Below are 19,794 nucleotides of genomic sequence, written 5' to 3'. Positions count from 1 at the left end.
GGTTTAGTGTTAATGGCTGAGCTGAAGTCTTTTAAAATCAAATTCTGTTAACCTGTTCTGTAATATCTGTAGTTTTACTTTAAAGCTTAGATAATTCCTGAAATACTTACTTGGGAGGAAAAAAGCCCAGCAACTTTCTCAGGAAGGAATCCAGTTATGTGTGCAGCTCTATTCAAGAACTATTTAAAAAAAAAATAAAATACCATTCCCTATGTTTTGGATGAACACAAATGAGTTCTCCTTAGGAACAGTAGTTATAACATGCTGAAAATAAACAACTTATTGGACCTGCTGCTGGCCTGTTTGGATTCACACCAAATCTATTCCAGCTATGTTATTCAGTAAAACCTGACATTTCTTCTTTCCTTTCAAACTGAAAAATGACACGTGAACAAAACAAAGATGCACTTGATAAACGTGGTTCTTTGCATACTTTTACTCTTTAAAATATTAAGGTTGTCAGAGTCAAAATTAGTTGATGCAGAGCATCTTGCTTCAAGTTGCCCTAAGACACTCTGGTGGATGGAAAAAAATACTGAAACCAAACTTGTAGGAACTGTGTATTGCAGTTCCCCTAGTTGGGTGTATTTTCCTACCCAGTAGTGCTGAGCTCTTCTTAATTAAAATTTTGGAACGTTCATGAATAGGTAGTGTGTTCTTTTACCAGGTCAACCTACCAGTATATTGACAGGTAGCCATAGTGATGGACTCTTAAAGATTGCTTCAGGGCCTCAGCCAGGAACTCAGCAGAATGGGTTTACAGCTCAGCCAGCTACTTACCATCACAGTGACTATATATATATATATATATATATATATATGCACTCTTTTTAGTTTTCTAAAACCAGTTTCCAAATGTCAGGAGAAATAGAGGATTAGAAGTGAGATACAGAAAAAAAATCCCTTTAAAACCAGCCACTCCTTTCTTTTTCTAGATAGTACTACAACTTGGACTGGAAGTCGGACAGCAGCCTACACACCTACCATACCTCACCACCAGAATGGCCATCTTCAACATCATCCACCTATGCATCCTGGGCATTACTGTAAGTAGTGCAGATTTCCAGATCACTTAATTTTCAATTTTGTTGAATGGTAGGGGTTCATTTGTGATTACTGTTTACCCCCAAATACTTTTTTGTTGTTGTTGTTTAATATTACAGACCTACCATTACTGTGTTTAGTATTTTCTGACAGTTAAGTATAAAAGCCTGATGGACTTTCCTCTGTTAAAGCAGCAGAGATTAGAAACTCAGATAGCTATACTGATACCATCTATATTATACATGTCTTACTATACCTAACAAAACTAGCATTTCCTTTCTAAACCTCTTTTTTTAAGGCTTTGCAATTCTGTACTAAATATTTCCTTTGCTGAAAAGGAAGTCAATTTAGAATGTGTTGTTTTCATATTTTTCTTTCAAAACTTGGAAGTTCTTGGCTGTTTTTATTTTCTGAAAATTTTAAAGTCATACTAAGCTTTGGAAGACGTGTGTCCACGTACCCTAGCCAGTTTAAAAGAACCTTGTGAAAGCTCATGCAGTAAAGTACTTGTCAATAAACTGGTCTTGCCACAGCCTGATTCATGAGTACATTTGGCACACAAACTTGAATCTCTTGTTTTAAGGTACAGGAGATGGGGAGGAAAAAAGTGATCAAACTGCTAGTGTAAGTGTCTAGCATAGTATATGTATTATAAGAGTACAGTGGGGAAAAAACCCACCCAAGTTAAAGTTTTTCTAAATTTTGTGGCAAAAAGCTAGAACAGTTCTTGGTCTTCTAATATAGTACTTAACCAGATCACCTGTTTACAGCAGTCATGGTTAGCAGAGGGGAGAATAAACTGTGAGCTGATATTACAGTGAGTTTTCAGCTTGTCTCTATCGAGGAAATTGTGGTTTAGATACAGTTATTAAGTTTCATTACTTTGGTCTGTTAGGATCCCACTTCATCTGTCATCTAGTTTGTCAGAAATACCAGAATGTAAAAAAACTTTAGTGGTGCTGTAGATACTCTATAAATGTTTTTCAGTGCATGTATCTTTCCATAGTTACTATTTATAACTGGCTGGTGGTACTACATAGAGCTTTTCTTGGCTACTGCCATCTCTCATTTCAGAAAGTCACATGTTTTGACACCTACCAGCATTGTGCTTCTTTTGATATCTTGTTGCAAAAGCTGCTCTTACTTATAATACTATGTTTAAATTTTTCCTTCTTGTTCTCTGCTGCCTGTAAAGGACCCAGTTAATTCATAAAAGTCAAGAGATTAAACTGACGAATACCAAGACTATATTAATTGTATTTTTTTTTATTAGAAAATTCTTTCTCTAGGGCTTCTTTCCATCTTCAGTGAGTTTCTTATGGTTAAGTCCACAGCATGCTGGGCAACTTGTTTTGTGATTGATGAAACTAATGAAGTGTGGTTTCTGACAGACTTGTATCACCTGCCTCTATACACTGATTCTCTCCTTGCACAACTTGGGGACAGATGTGAAGTCCTATTTCTCTTATGTCTCAATGCTATATCTGGTTTCTGTTCTCTCCTGGAGCCCGGGTATGGCTTGAGCAGCATGCAGCCTTTCCTTCTGGGATACTAATGGAGCTCTTTACTCAACTTCTGAATTTTTAGGAAACCTCCAGGAGTGTAATTTTTCTGTGGGCATTTTTATCCCCTGTCAGATTAGGCCAATTGATTCAGAAATTACTGGGATTTATAACATCAGGCATCCTCACAAGTCTTTTTTTAATAGGAAAACAAGCTAAGTAAGAAAACATTATTTTTCCACATGTAAAACAAATGGCATGTTTTCTTTTAAAGGGCCAGTTCACAATGAACTTGCATTCCAGCCTCCTATATCAAATCATCCTGGTGAGTAAAATCTAACATGTAATGCTAACTTATAACTTTGTGGTTTAAGTTTGATTTTTTTTTGTATCGAGTACTCTGAAATTTGAGAGATATAAATTCCAAAGAAGAGGAAGAATTTTGTGATTAGGTCTTGTTTTGAATTTGGACATCTCTTGGAATGGTGACATAGGCTGTGAACTGAATTTAATTGAGATGCCTAAGTCAAAGATTGCAACCCTCAAGCCCGCACTGAGATGGTGCCTACCCTGGAGGTATCAGAACTCTGTATATCCTTGATCCTAAACTTTTCAAGGTGCCTGTAGTTGTACTTTTTGCCTGCTTAGAAATATAATGGAGTTTAGGTCATGCCAAAGTTCTCTTCAATCCATAATCTAGTCCATTGTTACATCCAGATGCCCTGAAAGATAGATATTGTGCTGCTTAGCATTTTGGTGCTGAAGTTCCTCATTGGATCTTTGCATAAAGATTGTTCTTTACAAGAGTCTTCATTATCGGTAACAGTTCAGGGAGCCAAGAAGGTTTTGTCTTGTGGTGCAGGCTAGCTCTCATGTAGGTACAAGGTGATATTCTGTTTTTAACAACAGCAAAGGCTGTTGCCTGCATAGGGAGATCTGCATAGTTGAAAGCCTAAAAGTTTAACTTGTTTATTAATTGGCTAGTGACTAAATCCATACCAGAAATAAAAATGTTGATAATTGCTGTCTAAACTTAACTGTAGCTGAATTTTATTTCACATTATTTACTATGTCTCTTTCACTCTATTGATTTCATCCTATTCAGTCCTCAGAGACATGAGTATTTATTTGAAGATAAAAAAACTTAAAGTAATTTAGGCACCTTTGTTTATTGTTTTCTAATAAAACCAGAACAGTTTCTTGAGGCAAATAGGTGTACTGTTGGGTGCTGCTGTTTATAATGAATGAGTACCACTTAAAGCACAGGAAGAGCTCTTCTTCCTGTTGGCTTATCAGGCTGTTGTGTTTAGGTCCTACTGCACTAAATATGTCCAGTCATTTCTTGAATGCTTTCAGGGATTGTGACTCCACCACCTCCCCGGACATCCCATTCCAATGCTTAACCACCCTTTCAGTGAAGAAATTTTCCCTAATATCCAATCTAAACCTCGCCTGGCACAACTTGAGGCAATTTCCTCTTGTCCTATCACCTGTTATTTGAGAGAAGATACTGACCTCCACCTGTCTAAAACCTCCTTTCAGGTAGTTGTAGAGAGCGAGGTCTCCCCTGAGCCTCCTTTTCTCCAGGCTAAACATCTCCAGAGCCCTCAGCTGCTCCTCATAGGACTTGTGCTCCAGACCCTTCACCAGCTCTGTTGCTCTTCTCTGGACAAACTCCAGCACCGCAATGTCTTTCTTGCAGTCAGGGGCCCAGAACTGGACACAGGATTTGAGGTGTGTCCTCACCAGTGCTGAGTACAGAGGGACAATCACTTCCCTGGTCCTGCTGCCCAAACTATTCCTGATACTGGCCAGGATGCCATTGGCCTTTTTGGCCACATGGGCACATTGTTGGCTCATGTTCAGCTAGCTGTCAACCAACACCCCAAGGTCCTTTTCTGTCAGACAGCTTTCCAACCACTCCACTCTTCTTCGAGCCTGTAGTACTGCATGGGGTTGTTGTAACTGAAGTGCAGGACCCACCCGGCACTTGGCCATATTGAACCTCATACCGTTGGCCTTGGCCCATCGATCCAGCCTGTCCAGATCCTTCTGCAGAGCCTTCCTACCCTCCAGCAGATCAACACTCCCACCCAACTTAATGTTGTTTGTGAACTTACTGAGGGTGCACTCGATCCCCTCTTCCAGATCATCAATAAAGATATTAAACAGGGCTGGCCCCAATACTGAGCCCTGGGGAACCCCACTAGTCACTGTCTGCCAAGTGAATGTGGCACCATTTACCACCATGCTTAGGGCCTAGCCATCCAGCCAGTTTTTAACCCAGCGAGGAGTGTACCTGTCCAAGCCATGGGCTGCCAGCTTTTCCAGGAATATGCTATGGGAGACAGTATCAAAGGCTTTGCTGAAGTCCAGGTAGACATATGTTATGGTTTGATGTTGGTGTAATGATAGTGTTTTTATGAAAATATACTTTTTTAAATGAGTGTTGTGAGATGTGATTAGGGATAGAGTAGAGCAGGTTTGAGTTTAGAAATAAAGGAAAAAAAATATTAACTTATTACTATAATAAAAGATATACACTGAATTTAGAATGAATTTTTAAAGATATTTTTATTTTTATTTAATTTTTAATAAAATATAGTGAGATAAAATTTAGACTTTTAATTAAGTTACTACTTTTTAGATAATTAATATTTAGTTTATTAGGGGAGAGAGGAGATTTTTTTGTATTATAGACTTTTAGGAATGTGGTTTTATGTTATATATGGTAACTGTTTGGAGATAATTTGTTATTGTGATACTTTTTTTTATGTTATCGTGTTTTTACTACTGTGTATGGACTGAAACTGTTTATAGGGTTCTTTTATAAGGATGTTTTGTTAAGGATTAAAGAATAACAGTTTTTTATTTTGGGATAACAGTTTTTCTTATTTTCTCCTCCCCTGGGGCTGAGGGTCTTGAGAATAGAGATTTTCTTTTTTGAAGACAGAGGGCACTATTACAGTTTTTTAATTTTTTTTCTTTACTTTATTTTTGTTACTTTTTTGGTGTTACTGCAGCAGGTCACTTTTTTGGCTCTAACTATTACATCTTCTTAAAAATGTAGTCTTTGTTGCAGGAGAAATTGGTTTAGTGTATGGTTATATAAGAAAAGTTTAGCTAAAAGTCACTCTATTATTTCTATTTATTTGGGATTCTTTCTCTATCTTTTTTTGACATTTTGGGCTCTAGGCTGTCTTTTTTTCTTTCAGATTAAGGAGGATTAATGTTTTACAAAGTTTTTATTGTTTAAGAAGGGCTGAAATTTTGGCTTGCTCAGAACTCTCATGGCCAGGCACCTTCCCCCCACTCCCTTCTCCTTCTCCTCTGCCGGCATACTGCTGGCACATGATATTAAATTTTCAGGTGGCTCTGCCTGTCTCTCTCTCTCTCTCCCTCTGGGGCGGGGAGCAAAGACATCTCAGTTTCTCTCTACTCTTCTGTCTGCAGGGGCCGACCCGGTTCTAGTCTTTTCACACCCTGGGCCTACCTCTCTTAGGCTGCATGGCTTCCACTCCCCCGCCCAGCCTGTGGCTGGGCAGGGGAGGTCTACACTCTTCTGCTGACTGGAACTAAAGAGAGAGTTCTCTTGGGAGTTTTCTTCTTTTAATCCCCTGTGTTCTCAGAGGCATGTCTAATGCCTTCAGTAGTCACTTTAAACATCAATATCTGAATCTAATTACTAATTAGTTTAACCCCAACTTCCTGAAAAAAACTCACTTCCTTATCAAACCAAAACAACATAGTAGCTCCTTCCAACTGCCATCTTTCTTTCATAGCAAATTTTTTAAATAGTAGGAGTTAAAAGGCACCACTTGGCTATTAAAACATGCCATTTTGTTCTGCTCCCTTGCTTAATACTTCCTTGTTTTAGCCCGTACCTGACTGTGTGCAGACAAGGTCACTATGTGATCTTTGCTTTTTCTCCAGTTGCTCTGCTTTGCAAATCTGTTTTGCTTTGCAGGGAGGATAGAGAAAACTGACTTCAATTAGGATAGGAGGCAATTACTCCTATCTTAAGCCAGATCTGTTTCAAAGTTAGTTTCTGCTAGCCTAGCCATGAATAGGCATATATGTATTACTTCTGTATGCTAAAGCTATAGTCATATAGTGCAAGAATGCAGATGGCTTACAAAATCTTACTGGAACTATAAACTGTACAAAGATTTGTAAAATCTACAAAAAGCCCTAGCATTATGTTGTGTCCCACCCCTACACGGAAAGGAGCACCCAATGTTTGTAGATGCCTGTGGTCAGAAAAGAATGGCAAAAGCCAAAAGGGTCCAAAAAACCCTCACAAAGTTTTATTAGTAAACTATGTACTCTGCATGGAAATTGGTATATATTTTTCCCCTTAATAATGATGATGATGCTAATAATAACAATATAATAAAAATAAAGAGGGGAAAAATAGAAAAATGAAAGGGAGATCAGAAAGGGAGGAAAGGGGATCATCAGTCCTGGGTCCAGCATCAATACAGATGACAGGGAGTCCTGGGGATGCCACCTAGGCTCTGTGGGGGTACCTTCTTATAGGTAGTTTTTCCCTGCCCTGGGATTAAGTTCCTCCCTCTTCATGTAAGTGAGTTAGCATGTGCAGTCTGTTCTTCTGAATCTTTCTGGAAATGAGTCGGGGGATTTGAAGTTCCTTTGGTGGTCTCGATTCCCCTCTATTGGTCTTGCCTGCTCCTTCATCCCACTTCTGAGCTTCCACTGTATGTTGTGTTGTCACCATGGACCTGAACAGGAAAATTTGCTCCAGAAAGGTGCTGCTGTACCTTCATAAGGCCCCCCTTTCCAAGGCACATCATGTTCTAGCTTGCCTGCTTGAATGGTCATCAGTGTTTGAGGCATAGCAGTGCATTAACTCCTTACTGCCCAGGCTTCTACACATTGATGTGTGCTTTAATAAAAAAGACAAGTCCATGTTTGCTGTAGTATGTAGTAATTTTCTGTGCTAGTAGATGTGTCTTTGTCTATCTGAACTTCCTTATATGAATGTGCACTCTTAGTCTGAATGACAAATGCAGTTGCAGAAGTCTTGATTGATTATCTGAATGGGTTTGTTGGGGTTTTTTGCACCTTTCAGTCAGTTAATTGTATATATTCTTTAGCTCCAGAATATTGGTGCTCAATTGCATATTTTGAAATGGATGTGCAAGTCGGGGAAACGTTTAAGGTCCCTTCAAGCTGTCCAATTGTTACTGTTGATGGATATGTGGATCCTTCTGGAGGAGACCGTTTTTGCCTGGGCCAGCTTTCCAACGTGCATAGAACAGAAGCCATTGAGAGGGCAAGGTATTCTGCCGATCCCAAAATCTCCAGATGTCTGTGGTATTTGAAAATATTTTGGTTTGCCTTCAGTGTGTGCCTCTCTTTTGAAATCACAAGTATGGTATGTTTCTTTGAACTGAATTAACTATACCAGAGTAAATTTTTCTAGGCTGCTCCTGTAACACATTCAAAATGTGAACTGTGTGACAAAGCCCTTCAGAGCTTTGCAGTAGTAGCATGTTGCTTTTCATTGCTTTCAAAGGCTGTGCCTTCAAGGATAAAATTGGCAACTCGTGCCATTATATATGCAAACTGAATATTAGTTCTTCACACTAGAGAGTGATGTGAGAATAACTGCAATATACAGATTTGTCAAAGGAGCAAAGGAAGGTTGATAGAGAGCTAGTTGGATTTTCATTCATTCTCACCATGCACATGCTATGCTTTGATGTGGAACTGAAGCAATCTTTCAAATTTTTTTCCACTCCTTTGAAACTAAAAGGAAGAAAATTATTCCATGTCTTCAGAAATGTTGCCTTGTGACAATCAAAATGCTAGTTTGCTATAATGTGATCCAAACAAACATACAGTTCTGCATTAAAATGTTGCTTTGTATATGTACTCGATTGACTTTCTATTCTAGAATACTTGTGGGATTTTGCACTTCTGAACAGAACTGAGTGTGTTTGGTATCCCAACTCTGTATTGTTAATGACTGAGGTAGTTGCAACTCAAATATCATTGCTTCTGCATTCTGTGTTTCCCATAGATCTTTACATGGTATTACAGATTTTTTTTTTTTTTAATTTACAGATTTTGCATAACAAATGCTAACTTACACCTAAGATAATAACTACAATTTCAAGTCCTTCTATGAGCAGAGTGCTGGAGAACTGTTTATGGTTTATTTAGGAAAGGTCTTATTTATAGTATGTATACACAGATGCATTGGATCTGTTTTTATTTTAAGGTTGCACATAGGTAAAGGGGTGCAGTTGGAGTGCAAAGGAGAAGGTGATGTGTGGGTTAGATGCCTCAGTGACCATGCAGTCTTCGTTCAGAGTTACTACCTGGATAGAGAAGCAGGGCGTGCACCAGGGGATGCAGTTCACAAGATTTACCCAAGTGCATATATAAAGGTTGGTTTGATGTTCCTAGATGAAAATTGTAGGGGAAATAGCATGTATTTGAGTCTTGTAAATGTTAGAGAAGCTATGAGACAATGAAATAAATGTAATTTGGCTTTGAAAAACCCTAAAAATTTCCATTTGACAAGTCACTTAAGATGACTTTTAAAACTGACTAAACTGAAAGTGTCATCTAGATACTATGAAAGTAACTAATTTTGTATTTTGTCACAAGCAATCTTGATAGCAGTTTTTTGTATTTTTAGCCTTACAGGTTTAAATTAATTGCTACTAAACTTTTTAGCATAGGTTATCTGTTTCTTTACTTTCTCTCTCCAAAACAAGAAAAGTTGGGAAGTTAGGTATAAATGCAGTAGAAGTGTATGTTAAAGTGCATGTTAGTGTTATGAACATGAAGTGATCCAGAGGTCACAGAACATTGTATGGAAACAAATTATTTTGAGGATGTTCTTACTTAGATGTGCCTCTGCCATACTTGAAACTTTATTAAGGACAAGTCACACTTGTAAAAATACATTTTTTAATTAAACTGCTTGAAGTTTACATTGATTTTTTTTAACAAGCTTTCTAGTATGAGAACAGAGTTCCTGTGTATATATATTAGTGCTAAACCTGATCACAAAGATATAAAATACCACCAACCTGAAACCTAGCTGCTAAAACTTCAGACCTGTCAATTATTGGTATTTCTTTTAAATAGGCTAACACATTTCAGTAAAACGATGAAGAATAAAGTCTGACAAAGTTAAAATGGACTTGTTGGCATCCATTTTTTATATGCCTAATTTCTGGAAATACTGGGATTTAAAAGTTAGGATTTTATCAGTCTGTAGTATCCTTCACACTTTGATCTTGCAGTCAGTCCCACACATGATACTTCTGTAGCCTGCTCAGTTCATCCAAGTTCTGGTAGTGGCAGTAATGTCATATAAGAAGAGTCTCTAAGAATCAGCTTTAATGGATTATTTCTGTTAGAAATTAAACTAGTTAGGGAAGGTTTGCTTTTACCCAAGTGTATGGAGAGATTGTACAAGTTGCTTTGGGAGAGTAGAGAGGTCCAGATTATTGGGGCTGGGAGTTGAGAAATTATTTTCTTTATTGCTTTTGGTAAATCTAATAGTTCAATATTATTATTTTTTTAAAGGTGTTTGATTTACGCCAGTGTCATCGTCAGATGCAACAGCAGGCTGCCACAGCCCAAGCTGCTGCTGCTGCTCAAGCTGCAGCAGTAGCAGGAAACATCCCCGGACCAGGATCAGTAGGTGGAATAGCCCCAGCCATTAGTAAGTGCATTAACTTCTTGGTTTCCTTTTTTCCTTACCTGAAAACAAATAACACAGCTTTCCCTCATAACAGCACCCGCCCACTGCCCCTGCAACAGTACAGACAGACTTGGAATGAAATAGCAGGATTGGGGTAAGGTAGGGCTGGGATGGCATTTTGGTAAGTCTGTATTCATTCACTTTGTACCCGTTCCACGCACCATTTTTCACTCTGTGGTCTTCAGGGAATGTTGGATATGGAAGTGGCTGCTTATTGTACTGCAAGAAGTGTTGCAGTATGACAGAAAGCATGTTATGTACAAGGTCAAATAGCATAACTCTATTACTTTAAACAGAGATACTTTTGGCTGCTTGGATCCAAGCTCATAAAAAGATTACTCAAAACAATAGGGATTACTTGGCAACAAAGTCCTTGACTATGTTTAGGAAAACTTAAGATCCCTGAGAAGAGGAAGAAGAGAGTGTGAGGGTGGGTTTTTTTGTGGTTGGATTGTTTTTGTTAGTTTGTTTTTTAAAGTTATTCTGGGCTAGAGTTTTCTTAGTTACTAAATTCTAGATTCTTGAAATTGTACCTAAGTCCTTTTAAAAGTGTAAGTACTTACATGTCTCAGGCTGCTTTATGTGCCATAGTGTTTTCTGTATTCCTTGTATTGCCACATGGTTCTTTCCAGCTATCTTACAAATTGCTGAAGGCATCTTAAGGAAATGTGTTTAACTTTTGTCTTAGCCATACTTGGCGATTTGAAGTTTGCCAGCAGTATTCATCTTTTTATTACATGTAAGTAGTGTTGTTTGTTAATCCAGCTTCCTGCAGGTGGTCAGTCTGATTTCCTGTGCTGAAAATGCAGCATTTGGCAAACATCAAGAATAAGTGTATTTTTACTTCTGCATAAGGGTTACATGTATTGTATCACGTAAGACATTGGGTGTCATCCTATCTGCTTTATTATAGAGTTTTATATTTCAGCACCCTTCCAAGATTGCAGAATGATGAAAAAAAAATTAATTGTAAGAAACGCAAATTAATTGCTGCATTCATTATAGCAGAGATCTAGAAATATGGACTGGCCTTGGCTGTGGTGAGAGGGAATTGTATGTGAAGCAAAAGACAAGCAAACAGGAATGGCTAAACAAACAGATGATAGAAGAACATGTCTGAACACTTACTTGAAACTTCTGTTTAGGTTTGTCAGCTGCTGCTGGAATTGGTGTAGATGACCTTCGACGCTTATGCATACTCAGGATGAGTTTTGTAAAAGGTTGGGGACCTGATTACCCAAGGCAGAGCATCAAAGAGACACCATGCTGGATTGAAATTCACTTACACCGTGCCCTCCAGCTTCTAGATGAAGTACTTCATACAATGCCTATTGCAGACCCACAGCCTTTAGACTGAGATCCCTCTGCTGCATTGCTACAGGCCATTATATTGTGAGGGTGATGGATTGTAAAATACAGTACTGTTTATAACCTGAAGATATAATTTACTTTTGTTCTACTTAATCTTTTAAACCCAGGTTTTAAAAATGTGTTTGCCATCTTGCTCTAAGCAGAAAGAAATTAAACATTTGGATTTCAGTTATTTTCAGAACTTGTCATAATGCAGGGCTTAAGGTGAAAGGTAAGCACCTTATAGAGACTTTATAGTATTTGGTTTGTTCCCTTTGAAACTTTCCTTCTCTATTATGGTATCTTGGTGATAAGTCTCACAGGAGCCTTTTGTATGCAGAATATATATTATATATATATTTATATCTGAAAAGTCCTTCTACTAGTTACAAACATTTACCTTGTAGCAACTTTAAAGTTCCAGCTGATTTGTGATGTTCTTTTTAGGGAACAATAGTTAACAGAAGACTTCTTTATTTTTTTTACAATCTTGTTATGATTTTTCCAGATTAAAACATAGAGGCTGCCAAAAAGTGAGGAGTTGAGACATATGTTGTTGGCACTGATTAAAAATAGCAAGGAAAAAAATGTGGCTTTTCCTTCACTAGTTTTTTAAAAAAGATATCTTAGATTTTTATTTATATAGACAGGTGAATTTTAAAACACTAAAGGAAATGGATACTTTCAGTGCTGACACTCAAATAACATGAAATACCTAGTCTGCAAAGTTGCCACTGAAATTGCATAACAAGCACCTAATGGAAGGATCATATTTCCATAATTACTACTGACTTCTATGATTTTACTCAACTAAAATTTGGCAGGCATTTAAAGAAGTTGCATCACTCTTTTTACTTGCATATACCATTAAATCATGTATAATATTGCATCAGTGTTCAGTTTTTGTATCTGTTCACCATTTCCACTCAGGGCAAGATGGCAAACTTGTTTTTATAGCTTTTGGTTATTTTAAGCCCTATGCCATCAATGACCGTATCAATTGGCAATGACTTTGTATAGAGAATTTATAGTAAAAAAACCTGCTAATGTATTGTCTGTGTGACAGATACAATGTGTATGCTTTCTCTCTAGCTAATAGTATAAATAAAATTATGAAAAGCCTGATTTTTATAAATTTAGTTTGCTTATATAATGTAATTCTGCATCTTGAAACCATTGATCTTGAGCGATGGATTCCTTTCCTTTGCAAAACCTGCAGCAGCCAATAGTGGTAGGAATTTTTGTTGGTTTAAATTTGCCAGGAACAAGTCCAACTTTTCTTACTTCCACTGCTTCTTAATAAAAGCATGTCCTGAGGATATATCTTTTTGACTGTTTGATGGGGTATGGAGAGAGAGCAGGAATTCCTTCTTTTTTAGCATGTGTGTAGGGAGTTGGAGCTCAATTAAACAGGCTTAGAAGGACATACACTGAAGTCCTTCAAGTGCTGCAGGATCAGTCTGCCTGCTGTGATGAGCTGACCTGGCAGCACAGCTGGAGTGGTTAACAGAAGCAGAAGTCTTGGAAGAGATTATTCAAAAGCTTTTGGACAAGTTTCTTGCATAGTTTCGGGAATCTGTAGAGGGCTGTGACACAGTGTTTAGTTATTGCTTCTCCCATATGCTGGAATTCTTATGAAGTCAGCAGTCATTGTTTCTCTTAGGTGTGGAAGTACAGAAGACAGATGATCTGGGAGTAATGGCCAGAAATTGATCCATTATCTCTGTATTTTCACTAACAGTGCTGTCTTCTTCAGACTAACTTCTAATGAGATCACTTTTTCTTTTCACTTATGTGGCAACTTCTTGATGTATGGGAAAATAGTGTTTGCTTTCCTCATGGCCTTTAGTTTAAAACCTTTTCCATTTTTCTTTCTCTCACAAGTGATGTATTTTGTCTGCAAAGCAAGCTGTTTCACAGTCTCAAGGAACACTCTCAGTAGAGGATTCAGACCACATCCTCAGAGAAGCTTATTAACCAGCAGCTTGGTTATGCTTCATCCACAACGGAAACCTTGATTTGGGGGAAGAAATTAAAAGCCTGACTACATGTTTTTCTTGCCAGCCTTCCTATTAGATTATCTGCCCTGAGCTTACTGCTGGGTTCAAGGTGCCTCAGTGTTTGGAAAGTATGTAACCTCTTCTGCCTGATTAATTGTTTATAACAGGCTGTTCGTTTGATTAGGAGTCCATGAGCTTACTCCCTATTTAACTTTGTGGTTTTGCAAGGTGTTTTTCTTGGTGGATGACTGATCTGTATATGACTGCTTCACAGACAACTTTCTGTACCAGTTGCTTCTGCTTTGATTGTGCCAAACTTTGGTAAAATAGTGAAAGATTACTTCCACCTGTTGGTGTATTGGCCTGTACTATGGTCTGAAATAATTCAACTTTTAAGATTAGTTTCCTTTGCAGATGTTTTGCAAGTCTCCTTAAGTCTGCACCTACAGTGTAGTATTTAGATGGCCCAAACTGTTTGGAATAGAACAACAAAATAATGTCAGATGAGTTTATCAGAAACAAGCAATTGCAGGCTCCACGTCAGGAGAAATCTGAGCATTGTATGAGGCAGTAAAAATACTGAAAAGGCATTCATCTTCTCCACCAGGCAGTTTCTGATAAGATGCTGTTGTAAGTGTAAAAGGTCAAAATGAGAGAATCTCATTCTTATTTCTTAATATGCATTTAACTTAATTTTTTGTACTTTTATGACAAGGCATAAAAGGTAGTGCATAATGGATTAGAAGCCCTTCAGTGGCTGCACACTGAATCTTTTGAGTCTTGCATTTGTCTTTTTCTGAGAGTTGAAGAAGAGCTACAGCTACTTGATAGCCATGATGACCCCTATACATGCAGCAGGCAGGAATGTCAAGGATGCCAAAATTGTGTCTCCTTCAGCTCTGAATGTTTCAAATTCAGCAAGTATTTTTTCAGCTAGCAGTCTCCTGCTTGCAATCCTGTTCCCATGTCTGCTCTGCTTAGTTCTTTCAATGAAGCAATTACCTCTGTGTTTCTCACCCTTGATTATGTGCTCCTCAAAAAACACATTGTGCTGGAATACTATGTAATTTCACTTCATGTACTGGTGAGCTGGGATTAACACCAGAAGGTTTAGATTGCTTTATCTGTGTTACTGTTAGTTTTGAAAGCTAGGGCATTTAAGGTTAACATGGTAGAGATGTAGGAGAGAAAAGCTTTTCTCTGGAATGGTTAATACTTAATTCTACAGGAATCCCTTGGAAGGAGGCATAACCACTAAACAGTGGTGGTTGAAAGTGGTTGTTCCTTTCATCACTTTTCTGGACTTGATGAGAATGATGTGCTCAGAGACCTGGAGCTCCTGGCTGTGATATAAACCACTTCGTTTACAGCTCTGGCCTACTGAAGACCTGAGAAGTACCCTTCTGCTTTCTAGGGAGGGACCTATACTGCAAACAAGACAATGGTCTCCCCCAGTCACCAAGGAGGTCTGTAGCAGCAGTACTCATTGAACCTGTGTCCAACTCCTGTGCCTTACCTTTGAGACCATCTTCTCGTAACACTTCTGATGACAGCATTCTCTCTGTGTGGCTCAGGAACAACTGCCTCTGTTCTTTTATTAGGAACCATTACAAAATTCATATACCAGTGTATATAGGAGGGGCTTCTGCCTGTAAACCCTTCAAATGTTATGTCTTGATAGTGGTCTTTATTGAGGCATCTTTAATCTCTTCTTTGAAGAGTAAGTGCTTTAGAAAGAACTGTCTCCTCAATTTGCATTTTTACTCTGTTACACAGTGACTGGGTTTGCTGGTCACTTTAATGCAGCCAGTTAAAGACAGACACACGGATCTTCATCTAAGTGGGATTCAGACTTCATTTAAGAAATCCTCTTTCCTCCCCTCCTTCCTCTCAGGCCCCATGCTAATTAACATCTGCTCTATAAAATTCTAAGATGCTTAGTTGTCAGGTATTTTTAAGGATGCAGTTTTGGAGAGGTTACTTTCTTTTGGTTTTTGAAAGACTTTAAAAGCTATGGTCTTGCCTGGTCCTGCTGATAACAGGAGTATTTCCATGACTGGTATCAGGTTTTTGAGGACCATGGCATTGTTCTTGGGACTGAGATTTGCAAGTTGCCTGTCATAGGCATGTGTGTGAACCAGCTTTGTGCTCATGCTTTTAACCTCTGATGCACTTTGGTCCTGGACAGGGAAACAAAAATGGAAAGTGCTTCTCCACCAGCCCTAGGAGCTGGATGCTGAACATCTCCTTTTATTGTGTCATTCACTTGCAAAACACTCTTCTTGATTGTGTGTTTCTGAAAATTATCTAAGGTGTGTGACCATGCTGACCCAAAGCTGCTGCACATGATGCTGCTGACATCCCCAAGAACTGACTTGACTTTTCAGCAGCGTGAAAATTTCACTTGGTGAGACCTCGTGAAAGCAGAACTACTGTCAACAATACCTCAAGAGGTTTTGACACTGTTGGCTGCTGTTGTGCCTTTTGGGTGATACATCGCTCCTAAATTTGCAGGACTCGTATAAGTTCACCAAAACCACATAGCACTTTCTTGCTCCTGTACCTTTTTCTGTGTCTTTCTGGTGAAGTTTTGTAGCAGGACAAAGTGATTCGGGTGGATTGAGAGCTGTGAGGTACCCACAATCCAAAACCTGATGTGAGAGGGGTTTTTTTGAGCATGAAAGCCTAGTTAAGCATTTCTTCTTTCAGCCATTGCCTTTTGATAAGCGGTCAACAGAACTCCCAGTAGTTCCTTTGTAGCTTACTGTATGTTTTTCATTCAACCTAGTTTGTGGATAATATACTGTAGTTACCTTTCCTGAAATTCTGTTACAGAGTATGTTTTTGATTAAAAAAGGTAAAGAATCTAGTCTTTGGCTTCTTTATTTCACTCAGTGGAGAGCTTTTATCCTGTTTCTGGTCAGCTATCGGAGCTGCTAGCTCGCGGTCTTGAACTGTGTCAGGGCTAGGGGCGCTTGCTGGAGCAGAGCTGTGGTTCCAGAGGGTCCCTCCTCGGAGTCCCATGTCAGATACTTGGGTACAACAAGTATCAAACCCAAAGCCAAGGTCAGTTTCCAGTGTAGAAATGTCTCTGGGTGCCTGCAGGTGTGCAGATACCAGTCTGCCTTAAGCTGGTGGGGCACAACAGTTCTGTGGGTGTTCATGTTAATGAAAATTGCTTCATTTAAGCCACCAGCCAAGCTGTGTGTGGGTCTCAGAGGAAGGACCAGAGATCAGAATGAGTGCCAGGTGTGGGTGAGTGATTGCCATCCCATGTTAAAAGTTGCACAGGAGCTCTACTCCACCTGCTCCTGCAGTCAGGCTGCAGAACTCTTCCCAATAAATGAATCAAATACCAACCACCACAAGTCATGCAATGTAGGAATAAAGCAGGAGGCAGGTGATGTGTCTGTAATGCTGTGTCTCCTCATCTTCATAAGCAGCTGCATCCCAGGGGGAGAGAAAGGGAAAAAACATACACCAACTGTCTTAGTTTAAAAGACAGGTGTCTGCCAAGGAAGGCGGGAACTTCCCTTGGAAATGGAAAATATTACCCCCTTCCCTCCAAATTATTATAATTTTGAAATTAAGGGGCTTTCAGGCAAAGATATTGGAAAAGGAATAACAGTTCTTTACTTATATATGTGTGTATAACAAGGCAAACAAACAACAACAATGGCAGGAACAACAAACAAAAACAGAAACCCAGTAACAGCCTTCTCTCAGCTGTCAGGCACTTTCCCCTTTGGTGCAGTTATGGTCACAGCTGGCAGGGATGCTGGTGGCTCCTGGCTGGGCAGGGCAGGTGTGATGACTCCCCCACATCTGCAGGGGGCGCTGTGGTGTGAGCTTGTGGGAATCCAGGACATCTCTCTTGCTGCCCTGGCTGTCTCGAGACCCTGGCAGGGGGCTCGGAGACCTTGGCATGAAGTCAAAAACACCTGTGGCTTCGATTTTAGCCCATGGAAAAAAACTGCCAACTTTGTATGAGGAATTACAAGCCACAAGGGTTTGAGTAGTGTAATAGTTGAATTAACACAGGGTGAAAAAGTAGAATTTTGGGGCTTTTTAGAATGGGGTTCAAGGGGACAAGATGGAGGGATTTGGGTGTGTCCTGACCTTCTTCTCCTTCTTCTTGTCCTCCATGTCTTGGTGTGATGGTGACACTTTTCTATTGGTTTAAGGTAGAGACACACTGTCCAACATAAATGATAGATATTGGCACATTATTGTAAACATAATACACGTAGTTTTTAGTATAAAATGTAAACACCGCCCTAGAGGGCAGACAGAATGCCATGGCCGACTTGCTAGACAGAGGTCAGCAGGTCAGAGAAAGAATGTTATAGATAAGAGAAAATAAACAACCTTGAGAAGCCGACCCTACGCATTCAGACTTCTTCTTTGGCTACACGGGCTGGGAAACAAGGACTTTTACATTCTCGGGGTCATCTCAACACCCAGACCCTGAGATGAGCTCAGCCATCCCTCCACACAATAATGGCAGACGAGCTGGTGGAAGAGATAGAAAAGGGACTTCCTTTACAAACCCCCAGGGGCAGTCTCAATGCCCCTCCAGATGGTGAAATGGGCTGTAGCAGGAACCTCAGAAGCAGCAAGCTAGAATGGCAGAGTCAAGCAGACCCAGGGTGACAAAGTGTAGCAGAGACTCTAGGGCCATGCCAGAAGCTGCAGGGTATCCAGATGTCAGGTTAAAATGTAGCAAGAAGCCCTGAAGCAGTGGCAGAAAACAGCAGAGCTGGGCAGGGAATCACTCCCCTGGGTAGCTCACCAGCAATGGCTGGTCCAGAGGTTGGGCTGTGCAGAGGGGGCAGCCCCGTTAGGGGATGGGGTGCTCCCGGGTCCCGGCATGGCATGCACTGGCTCTGGGCTCCCAAGCAGCAGAGAAGCAGGCCAGTAAACTCCAGTTACAGTGCTGAAGAAAAAGAAAAAAAAAACTGGGCAAAAACCACAGGGCAACAGTATATCATCAGAGGGATCATGCCGTGTGGCCACTGAAACGAATCGCCCCACTGGAAGGAAGCAACCCCCCCTTCACCCCAACTCTCACAGGAATCTTGGGGTCTCATGCATCATGATACTCAGGGAACTGGGGGGGGGGGGGGCAGCAACCACCCTGGACACAAAACAAAAAACAAACCCCAAAATGGATACGTGTGGATGTGACAGCCTGGTCAGAGAGCGAGAAAACTAGATAAGTTTTCCCAGAATCGACCTGAGAGACTTTAGGGAGTTGAAGATAAACAATGATAGCTTATTATTATAAACAACCTGCAGGTGTTGTTTTCCTACTCTCTGTTTTCTTGTTTTTCTCAAAGATTGTTTATAAGAAGGGTGTCTTATTAATTAGCCAATCAGGTGAAATGTATTAACTGAATGACCAATCAAATCTACCTGGATTGGAACAGCTTATAAAAGGAGCAGTTCCAAATATATGGTGTGCACGTTATGCCAATCAGCCTTCTGATGAGTCTGTGTCATTTCTTACTCAATAGTGATATCTGGTGACCCTGATGTGATTTGCATTGGTCAGCCCTTTGTGGATCGCGGGACAGACGAAGGGACGCCTCAGACCCCCACCAGAACTCTGCCGGGACCCCGCGGCACCCGTCCAGCCCATCCGTGTCTGGACAACCTCTGTTCCTGCAGAGAGGTAACGACCTTTCCCCACATCCTCCTGGAAAGGACTGGGATTGCAGTTTTGCCCTGATAGCTTAAAAGCTCAGGCGGGAACGAATTCCCCAGCAAAGCAGACAGTGTTATGAACAGTTTACAGGTGTTCCCCAGAGATGCAGGCAGGGCCTTCCTAGTTCCCATGGCAACACTAAAAAAACTACTAACTCTAGCTAAGTACCGATATTGAAATGCTAATTAGCTAATTGCTCTGTTTGTTTTCTCTAAACTACCTGGAGATAACTGGCCTCCACCCCTCCACGCTGCCATTCTGGGACTAACATGCAAATAAAAACCCCTTAGGATCATGGGAGTATTTTTAGGAGATAAAAATGAATATAAATCAAAAACTGAACACAATAGAGGAGTCTAGACAAATGCCCTAGCTGAAGAAGAGGGAAACACATCCCCTGATTGACTTTTAACCATCGCCATCACCTAAGAAAGAACAGACTAT

General features: G+C 39.9%; 1 protein-coding gene across 7 annotated transcripts in view; it reads left to right on the top strand.

The window, feature by feature from the left end:
• The window catches only part of LOC128782894 (mothers against decapentaplegic homolog 4), a 31,630-nt gene extending 11,899 nt beyond the window's left edge, over positions 1 to 19,731 (top strand). The window contains exons 6-11 of one of the 7 annotated variants that reach the window (XM_053933403.1): positions 936 to 1,046; positions 2,821 to 2,871; positions 7,664 to 7,847; positions 8,794 to 8,962; positions 10,116 to 10,254; positions 19,160 to 19,731. In XM_053933403.1, coding sequence (XP_053789378.1) covers positions 936 to 1,046; positions 2,821 to 2,871; positions 7,664 to 7,847; positions 8,794 to 8,962; positions 10,116 to 10,254; positions 19,160 to 19,374 — 869 coding nt within the window. In that variant the 3' untranslated portion in view covers positions 19,375 to 19,731. Of the gene's footprint in view, positions 1 to 935; positions 1,047 to 2,820; positions 2,872 to 7,663; positions 7,848 to 8,793; positions 8,963 to 10,115; positions 16,513 to 19,159 lie in introns of those variants that run through there. The other 6 variants (XM_053933404.1, XM_053933406.1, XR_008428918.1 and 3 more) reach the window with 6 other exon arrangements.
• The last annotated feature ends 63 nt before the right edge of the window (positions 19,732 to 19,794 follow it).

The sequence above is a fragment of the Vidua chalybeata genome (genome assembly GCF_026979565.1).
Source record: "Vidua chalybeata isolate OUT-0048 chromosome W unlocalized genomic scaffold, bVidCha1 merged haplotype SUPER_W_unloc_4, whole genome shotgun sequence".
Taxonomy (NCBI): Eukaryota; Metazoa; Chordata; class Aves; order Passeriformes; family Viduidae; genus Vidua; species Vidua chalybeata.
Note: the sequence above shows the minus strand (reverse complement) of the source record. Positions and strands in the feature narration are given on the sequence as shown.